General features: G+C 44.0%; 2 protein-coding genes and 1 pseudogene across 2 annotated transcripts; 2 read left to right on the plus strand and 1 right to left on the minus strand.

The window, feature by feature from the left end:
* Positions 1-2423: 2423 nt before the first annotated feature.
* Positions 2424-3878, minus strand: LOC105914895. The gene is made up of 3 exons (XM_012848099.2): positions 3864-3878; positions 3094-3532; positions 2424-2835 (listed from the first exon to the last, which is right to left on the minus strand). Exons 1-3 carry the CDS (start codon positions 3876-3878, stop codon positions 2804-2806), a joined length of 486 nt encoding a protein of 161 aa, XP_012703553.1. The 3' UTR covers positions 2424-2803.
* A 132-nt stretch (positions 3879-4010) lies between these two features.
* Positions 4011-7151, plus strand: LOC101780772 (annotated as a pseudogene).
* Positions 7152-8419: 1268 nt separating this feature from the next.
* On the plus strand, positions 8420-9796 carry LOC101781176. Its single transcript, XM_012848100.1, has 2 exons — positions 8420-8571; positions 8791-9796. The coding sequence occupies exons 1-2, from the start codon at positions 8420-8422 to the stop codon at positions 9794-9796; spliced, it is 1158 nt and encodes a 385-aa protein (XP_012703554.1).
* The last annotated feature ends 459 nt before the right edge of the window (positions 9797-10255 follow it).

The following is a 10255-nucleotide window of genomic DNA, read 5'->3' on the forward strand; positions in this document are numbered from 1 at the left end:
CACCCCACCTTTTAGCAAGGTTTAGCAACCAAAAGGTTGCTTATGGGCTGAAGTTTAGCAACTAAAGTTTAGAAAGATTTAGCAAGGATGTTTGGTAAATTTGGGATTAAATGGGACTAAACTTTAGTTGCTAAAGTTTAACAAGGTGGAACCAAACACCCCATTAACACGAAAGGAATACAACTTAGCCAGTTGCCTGTATAGCACGCCGCGGTGGTGCCAGCATGGCTTCGGCTGCAGTTTTAAACCTTCAATGCACCTTTTTTTTATTAGTTAGACCTTAAAGCTATGTATTGTCACCAGTAGAGAATTGACTTTCGATACGTCCTCTTTTAATCCTGGTTTAAAGTAGGCCCGGTATAAAAGGGGGTGCGCGGAGCTTTACTCTCGGTTGGTATTTACAACCGGGACTAAAAGTCACCTTTTGTCCCGGTTCAAAAATTAGCCACCCGTGGGGGACCCTTTAGTCCCGGGTGAAAAAATCAGCTACCCGTGGGGGACCCTTTTGCCTCGGGTGGTAAGAATAACCCGGACTAAAGGTCACCCTTTTAATTCCGGTTGGTGTTACCACTCGGGACTAAAGCTCACGACACCAACCGGGATAAAATGGGGTCTTTTATCTGGGTTGGAAACTCCAACCGGGATAAAAGGGTCCCTCACGCGTGGCTGAAAAAGAGGTAAAGCCCTCGGACCCTTTTATCCCGGTTTGTAATACCAATCGGGATAAAGGGGATCTTTTATCCCGGTTGGTGTTTCCAACCGGGATAAAAGGGTCCCCCATGTGTGGTTGGGGCAGAACTAAATTCTCCGAACCTTTTTATCCCGGTTTGTAATACCAACCGGGATAAAAGGGGGTCTTTTATCCCGGTTGGTGTTTCCAATCGGGATAAAAGGGTCCCCCACGAGTTAGTATAAAAGGATTGGATCCCCTATATAGTCAGATGTGGTGTGTAGGTGGGATGGCAAGGAAGCTACACGCGAGGCTTGAGGTTGTGGGTTTGAATCCCATGAACCGCGTACGCGCATATTTCGCGTGAAAATCGCGTCACTTGTGACTTGCGCGTGCGGGGAGGCCTCCTTGGGACCCCCCGGGAATTTATTTTTCAATTTTTTTTGCAAAACCATTTATCGCGGTTGGTATTACCAATCGGGATAAAAGGGGTCCTATATCGCGCCTGGCGTGGCAGCCCATTTAGTCCCGGTTGGACCCGGGATAAAAGACATCCCCTTTTATCCCGATTACTTTATCCCGGATAGTTTTTCTAGAGATTTGCATCTTTCCAACCGGAACTAATACTCAGTTTTTTACTAGTGTGTTTCCATCGACAATCACTTTTGACTTAACACCTCATGCTTACAGATAAAAGTTATAGCATTTCTAAAGCTTTTATTTCTTATTTTTTTACGAAACATAATATAACGCAGATACTCATTCACCTCTATAATTACACACACAACCCTATCCTTATGAGTACTCCGGAGAGATTAGGTATGCAAATTTTGAGATTGACAAAATCACTAGCCTACCACTAAAAGAATAAAGAATATCATCATTAATTATTTGGAATAAATAAAAAAATGATCACATGTGCCGAGTCAAGGACTCGAACCCAAGTGGAGAGGATAGGTTCCTCCGTAAGGAATCTAATCTAACTAGCTCAACTACTCTCAATTCACTTTATTTCTTGTAGTTAATTTGGTATTTTGGAGCCTTTTTATTTTCTACTTTATTGTTGGTTTATTTGAATCTTTGGTTGCTCAAGGTTTAGATATTTTATTTGAACTCCTTACATCATAACATATCTCTAGTTTTTTTTTTGCATAATTGTTTGAGGTGTTTGGATATTTTAAATAAGCTCTAGAGCTAGTTATCTGTATTATTGTTTCAACTTTAGTTCTACTAGCAAACATGCCCGTGCGTTGCTACGGGTCTACGGGTGAAGATCTTAAACATTACATGTATTATCTATATAAATAATATCCAGATCCCGTCTCAACGCATGAACTTTTTACATGCATTGATTCTTGACCTACTATGTCTGTATGGCAATTTTAGAAGTACCTGCTGTGCAATGCAACCAAGGCAGCCATGCTTGGTATTTTCACGAACATCTCATGCGCACGCAACGCACGGTCTCGTGAATCCAAGCTCAAAATTTGCTAAATGCCAAACCCAGCAGAGTAACTACTTATCCGTAGCAATAGCAAGCAGGGTAAGGAGCCAAGGACACAGACCTGCGCGGCCGGTGAACTTGGCGAGCTGCTTCTCCTGAAACGGCACCGGGGCTGAATGCGGAACGGGAACAACGACCTCCCGGAGAAGCCATGAGGAGAAGAGGGAGAGCGCGAAGAGGCATAGGGCCACAGAGATTGTGGCGCATCCGACGGATCCACCTCCATGTACCACCCTCCTATCCTTGATGGCGCCGACTGGGAGCGACGGCGATGGGGCGACTCAATAGCAGTCTGTTGCGCCACTAATCTTCTACTGTTATGTGAGACTTTCAGCATATCATCTGAGTTATCCAACTCCAAGGAGTTGTTTCCTCTAGAGAATCCCAATATAGTAGTTCCACCAAGCACTTTAATACCTATACCTTTTAATCCTGTGTCACCATCATTTCTGCTGTTATCCTCATGATCATCAAAATGCATCCCCCCTTGCTCAATGACTTCAATTACTGCTGCAATGTCTCTTGTATCAGCATCTGCAGGCAGCAAAGGCTGAAACGACGAGTAGTCTGCATTATCACAGTTTGAAGTGATGATATCCATAAGTGCAGCCACAAGCATGCTCCTCCCTTTAGAATGATCTGAACCATCGAATGAAGATTTCTGTCTCAAAAAAGAAAATATGTTAGGTACAACGAACTAATTGTATCTCAAAAAAAGCAAGAGCCCAGAACATTAAAAAATTTGGCTGCTGCTTCTCATAAACTAAAGTACACCTGAGTATGATCACAAGCTAGGCCACAAGCTATACTCACTCAACATCTGAATACTTCTGTGGAATTAAACTATTGCAAGCTTGTACCAAACCACATTACGGCAATCAACCAAAGCCGAAAAAACAGGTTGAAGACCTGGCATTACCTTCTTGCCGCGCGTGGGCTGGTACGAGAAGATGAACTGGAGGAGGCAGGGAACTGCGCGTGGGCGCCCGAGAACGGCGGGCACGACCCATGGGATCAGCCACCAGGTGCGCGAGGGCCCTGGCAGCCTCGGCCTGCGTGGCCCCCCGCATGACGCTGTCGAGCAGCCAGTCGACGACGGCACCTCCGCCCGCAGAGACAATGGCGGCCCGCCGCGCGGCGCTGGCGGCGGTGATGTCGTCGAGCAGCGCGGCCACCCGCAGCTCGAACCCGGACCGCACCTCCTGGTTGGCCGACGAGAGCACGGACAGGAGCGACTTCCAGAGCACCCGCGCGGCGGTCAGCGTGTGCTGCGTCCGCTCCACGACGCGCCCCGCCGAATCCCTGGACCTGTGCAGCGTGTGCTCGAGGTTGCCGGACGGGACCCACGGGTCTGTGTACTAATTAATAATTAGATCCACATGTTAACGAGATTAAATTAGATCAAACTAAAAAATGGGCAGAAGCGGTCCTCAATATAGATATAGATAGATATAGATATGTACTAACAAATTACCAACAACCAATAGGACAGTTATGATCACCGAACGATGGTATAGTCTTTACGGATGTGGGTGATGGAGAATCTGGTATTGCCACAATTAAAATCCAATAGTTTACAATAAAAATAATCAACCATGCATGTCCTTTGGTAAAGAAAGAAAGAAGAATAAACCATGTTCCTAGAAAAAAATTGGTTAAAGCTAGCCGAACCAGAACTTTTTTTACGACCAACGACCAGAACATTTTCACGGGTCAAGGCTGTTTATCACTAAGATTCGGATTTGGTTGTTTGAAGACACAATATTCACTTATGGGGCGTCTACAAATTAAACTTGATTGTGGGTTCATTTGCAAAAAAATCGGGTGACTCTGAATATGAAGCTTCCTGCGACTGGAGTACATTTTCTCTTGGTGCTGATGGTGTGTTGTACACGTGTTGCTATATATCTGCTCCTTCACCGGTAACGACTCAGATAGTCTGGCACTACTGGAGTTTAAAAAGTCCATTATCAGGGATCCAAATGAACTCTTGATTTCTTGGAACGAAAGCACCCACTTATGTAGTTGGGACGGTGTCCTATGTAGTGTCAGGCACCCACATCGTGTCATTTCTCTGAATCTCACAAATAGAGATTTGGTAGGACAAATATCTCCATCACTCGGAAACCTAACATTCCTAAAAGTTCTAATATTGTCGGCGAGTTCATTCAGTGGAGAGATCCCTCGATCCCTTGGTCAACTTCATCACCTCCAAATACTCAAACTGAACGATAACATGCTACAGGGAGGGATACCCAGCCTTGCAAACTGTTCAAAAGTCAAGGAGCTATCGCTGGGTAAGAATCAGCTAACTGGACAGATTCCTGCCGACTTGCCTAATAGCCTTCAAAAGTTGATACTTGTTGCTAATAATCTTACTGGAACTGTCCCTGCTTCTCTTGCCAATATCACAGTGCTAAAAATTTTTACTTGTATGAACAACAATATCGAGGGCAACATCCCAGATGAGTTCGCAAGGTTGCGGGGACTGCAAGAGCTGCACCTGGGCAAGAATAAGTTGTCTGGCCGTTTTCCACAGCTCGTTCTGAATCTCTCTAATCTAGTTGTGTTTAGCGTTGCTTCCAATTACCTGAGCGGAGATGTACCTTCAGATCTTGGAGGCTCTCTGCCAAGCCTGAAGTACATGTCTCTAGGCGGCAACTTCTTTCATGGGCATATCCCATCATCAATAGCGAATGCTTCGGAACTGAACATTGTTGACATGTCAAGAAATAAGCTCACTGGGGTGATTCCTAGCTCCATCGGCAAACTTCAGAAGTTGTTTGCACTAAGTTTTGAGTACAACAAACTCCAAGCAAGTAAGGAGCAAGACTGGAAGTTTATGAACAGCTTAGCCAATTGCACTGAGCTACAAGTGCGCACGGTTCTTGGTAATCGTCTACAAGGCAATGTGCCAGAGTCATTAGGTAACCTTTCCAGCCAACTCCGGTACCTATACTTGGCAAACAATCACCTGTCAGGGGATTTCCCTTCTGGTATAGCAAAGCTTCGTAGTCTGATCAGTATAGAATTGGGTGGGAATCGATTTACAGGTGCGGTGCCGCCGTGCCGGAATGGCTTGGACCTCTCAAATCCTTGCAGAGATTACAGTTAGATAACAATATCCTTACAGGACCTATTCCATCATCCCTTTGTAATTTATCTAATTTGATTGGACTCTATCTAGAATCGAACCAGTTGGATGGGCACATACCCCCAAGCCTTGGAAACCTCCAAACACTTGAAATATTGAACATTTCCAACAACAACCTTCTAGGCACCATACCAAAGGAGCTCTTCGGAATTCAAACATTGCTGAATATTGAGTTATCTTCCAACAACCTAGACGGCCCGCTTCATCCTGATATTGGCAATGCAAAACAACTCACATATTTGGATATTTCATCAAACAGTCTATCTGGAGAAATCCCTAGCGCTATCGGTAACCGCGAAAGGTTGGAAGATATTAAGCTAGGCCATAATGTTTTCAGTGGAAGCGTACCCACTTCATTAGGGAATATAACTAACCTGCAAATTCTCAACTTATCTCGCAACCACCTTAATGGTTCAATACCAGTGTCTATTGTAAGACTAAAATTTCTTGAGCAACTAGATTTGTCATTCAACCGCCTTGAGGGTGAGGTCCCAACAGCCGGAATATTTAGTAATTTAATTTCTGTGTGGATTGACGGAAACACAGGCCTCTGTGGAGGGCAACTGGTTCGGCACCTACGCCCGTGTTCTGCAATGCATCTGAATTCAAGAAAGAACAAGCATTTTACTGTACAGAAAGTTGTGATCCCATTAGGCAGCATTGCATCACTTGCAATAGTAGTCATACTTCAATGTTGTTCTGGAGAGTAAAACAAAAGAAAAAGAATGTATCTTTGCCCTCATTTGGTAGCAAATTCCCCAAAGTCACATACATTGATCTTGCAAGATCAACCGAGGGGTTCTCCTCTTCCAAGTTAATCGGCAAAGGAAGATACTCTTCTGTATACCAAGAACTTTGTTTCAAGACAGAATTGTGGTTGCTGTCAAAGTTTTCTGCCTAGAGAGAAAAGGAGCACAAAAGAGCTTCATGGCAGAATGTAATGCTCTGAGAAACATAAGGCATCGCAATCTAGTTCCTATCCTAACAGCATGCTCGAGTATTGATTCAAAGGGAAATGATTTCAAAGCCTTAGTTTATGAGTTCATGCCACAAGGCGACTTGCACACTCTGTTGCACTCCATTCCCAGGCGATGGGAGCTCTTCAACTCTGAACCACATTACACTGGCTCAAAGGCTAAGCATTGTAGTGGACATCGCAGATGCAATGGAATACCTTCATCATAACCATCAAGGAACTATTGTTCATTGCGATCTGAAGCCTAGCAACATTCTTTTGGATGACAATATGACAGCACGTGTTGGAGACTTTGGTCTTGCAATGTTTAAAGTTGACTCCATAATGCCATCTTTTGGTGATTCAGCTTCGGCTTCTTCAATTGCCATAAAGGGAACAATTGGCTACGTTGCTCCAGGTAATGCCAGTTCTCATACTGCATTTGTTTTTCATGTGCTGTGTTATCTTTGGACTAAAAAGATCTCATATATAATCTGCAGAGTGTGCAACAGGCAGAGAAGTTACAATCGCTGGGGATGTATACAGCTTTGGAATTGTCCTCCTTGAAATATTCTTGCGGAAGAGGCCAACAGATGATATGTTCAAGGACGGACTGAACATTGTAAGATTTGTCGAGATGAATCCAGACAGGATATTAAAGATTATAGATCCTGACTTACTAGAAGATGAGCGTGATGTCTCACAAGGAACTTCAGTATCCTTTAAGGAGAAAAGCTTGGAGTGTTTAGCCTCAGTGCTAAAGACTGGACTTTGCTGTGCCAATCCATCCCCAAGTGAGCGCATGGACATGCAGGGAGTGGCTGCTAGGCTGCACGGAATAAAGGAGGCTTATCTCAGAGGAAACTGAGGTAACATTGTTTGAGCTTACCTGACAATCTAAATTTCCTAAGAATCTGCTATCGAGATAATCTGTTTGGATAGCTAGAAGTTTGACAGCCCTGATTATTTGTAGTTAATTACTTATTCTGAGTGTAAGATGACCCGTATGTTCGTGTGGCTGATGATAGCTCATTTGATTCATGAGTGTGAGCATAAGATGATTTTGACAGTATTTTTGAAGTTTGTAAAACATAAATTTTAATAAAATAATTACTAATGCATTCCAAGTTATTGAACTAGCCAAGTCATCCCAAGTCATTGAAATACCTATTAGTTCAAAAAAAAAAGACTACAAGAAATAATCACCCACGCAAAAGTAGTGCCATTTTTTTGCCATCTCAGTGTAGAAGTAGAAGAAAATATGCAAGCCAAAGATACTAGTGCAAAGGAGATGACTGCAGTACAAAGCGTAGATGGTATTGTAATGGCCAAGAGGGGAGCAACACCAAGCAGAACGAAGAGATTGCCGCCCCAGTGCACGGATGAACTCAGGAAGAGTCGCTGTTGCTGCCGTGCCGCTGCTGTCTCTCTGCTATGCTGCTGCTGCCTCTGCTCCGCACCGCGCGCAACGCCGTTGCTAGCCGCGCCGCCAGCCTGCCTGCAGCACCACGCCTGCTCCCTGCAGGCTGTGCCGCACCGAACCACCTGCAGCGCCGTCCCCCAAAATCCGCACGCACCGGATCTGCAGTGGGGGAGGCTTCAGACTCTCCGCACTCATCATACTCTATTTCCATACTCTAAAAGGAATATTCTATTCTAGTTATCGAGATTCTCTCCTCTATACCAATTTCTCCCGCACCCGTGTTACTCTATACCACATATTCTATACCAACTACCCTATATTTTATTCAACCATCTTCAACTACCATCTCATTTTAACAAACATATTTCTTCATAACACGGTCATTTAGAATGGTTATCCTAAATCATGGAATGTGAATAATTAGTAATACAACTTTTTCATTAAGTAGTAATTGTTAGTAGTACTATTTAATTAATGATATGTAATTAAAAAATATGCTCACCTGCCTTGACGTACTACAAGAGCTGTACTTCACGCATGGACAAAGTAGCATGGTGCAGCTTTGCAAAAGCAGTCTGGTCACATGCAAACAATTCTTGCGGGATTGTTGCACTCATGAAGCACTACAATATGATTGCACGGCAATGACAAGTATATGAACCGGTACCCTTGCTAGCTACAACTTGCATGCCTCCATCTAGTGGCCAAGCACCATGGACAACTTCACTTCCTCGTGTTTTACCAACGCCATAGACGGCTACCCAGGCTCCTTGCGAAGGTACTGGATGATGGAGGAGGAAGATGATGATACTCATTTCTTGGTTGATGATGATGAAGCGGAGGCCGCAACATACAACCACCTAGTGCAAGCAGAGAGCTCTCGCACGCGCCGTCAATTTGATGCGCCATGAAAGGTCATTTGGCCGAGGGACCTTCCTTCTAGTCACAAGAGGATCAAAGCCAACTACTTTGCTCCAAACCCTGTTTACAATGATAAGCAATTCTGTAGAAGGTAAAGTTGAGCATATTTCAAAGATTGATCAGCCCATGTCTCTAGTACCTCATATCAGAAGTGTTTTTGCAGGTTTCGGATGCATTGGCATTTATTCAAGCATATTAAAGAGGCTGTTAAAAATCAAGATAACTACTTCAAAAAGAAGTATGATGCCACTGGCAAGGAAGGACTATCGGCTCTTCAAAAATGCGTCGCCGCTATACGCATTCTCGCTTATGGTGTCCCAGCAGATGTTGTTGACGAGTACGTGCGTATTGGTGAGTCAACTGCTCAAAAAGCTTTGCATCATTTCTGTCGGGCTGTCATTGATGTTTTTGGCGAGTATTACCTACGGGCACCCAATGCTGCCGATGTAGCTAGGCTTCTTCAAGAGGGTGAGGATCGTGGGTTCCTGGGGATGCTAGGCAACATTGACTGCATGCACTGGGAGTGGAGGAACTGCCCCACATCATGGAAGGGTCAGTTCACGAGCAGAGGGAAGCATCCCTCTATGATCTTAGAGGCGGTTGCATTGCATGATCTATGGATATGGCATGCTTACTTCGGCATGCTTGGAAGTAACAATGACATTAACGTGCTTCATAGATCCCCAGTATTCTCTGCTTACCTCAGGGTTCATTCAACCCCCGTGTCATTTGCGGTCAATGGAAGGACCTATAACATGGGCTACTACCTTGCCGATGGGATTTACCCCGAGTGGGCAGCCTTTGTTAAGACTATTCGTTACCCCATGAAGCAAAAGACCCAGCACTTTGCCACTGCACAGGAAAGTGCACGCAAGGATATAGAGCGTGCATTTGGTGTCCTGCAAACTCGGTTTGCAGTGATCCAAGGACCCGCGTATGGTTGGGACCGTAACCATATTAATGATATAATGGTGACTTACATTATTTTGCATAACATGATAGTGGAGGATGAACAAGACAATGCTCGTGATACTGATTTCTTGAACATTGGAGAACTAGCAGTTCAGTACCGCAACAATCCGGACAGGGAGGCATTTGTTGCCACACACCATAGGCTTCATGATCAAAACACGCACTTTCAGCTACAATATGATCTCATCGAGCACTAGTGGATGAGGCTGGGATCTCATCATCAGTAGATGAATTAGTGGTCATGTAATATTTTTTAAGACTTGTAATATTCGGTGATCATGTAATATTTATTAAGACTTGTAATGTTCCGTGATCATCACAAACAACATCTAATTCAGCAAATATTCACTAGACATAGGGCAACATCAGATAAATAATAGTTCCAATTAATTCCGCATGGGCTCAACATCAGATAAAATTGTGTCATGATGATAGAACAGATAACAGTTAGAATTAGTTCCCTGAAATAAAATCAAGAAAACATAAATAAAGTTGCCTCTCCCATCCATGGTTCAAGGGCCCTGTCTCTTCCCGCGCCTAGCTGCAATCTTCTCAAAAATTTCTTCCTGAAGAGCTTCATAATACATTTGCTGAGCTGGTGTGCAGGCATTAAGATCAATCCCAAGGATCCTTTCATCCTCTTGCTTCTCCTTTTC

This window comes from Setaria italica, chromosome VIII, assembly GCF_000263155.2.
Source record: "Setaria italica strain Yugu1 chromosome VIII, Setaria_italica_v2.0, whole genome shotgun sequence".
In the NCBI taxonomy this organism is placed as follows: domain Eukaryota; kingdom Viridiplantae; phylum Streptophyta; class Magnoliopsida; order Poales; family Poaceae; genus Setaria; species Setaria italica.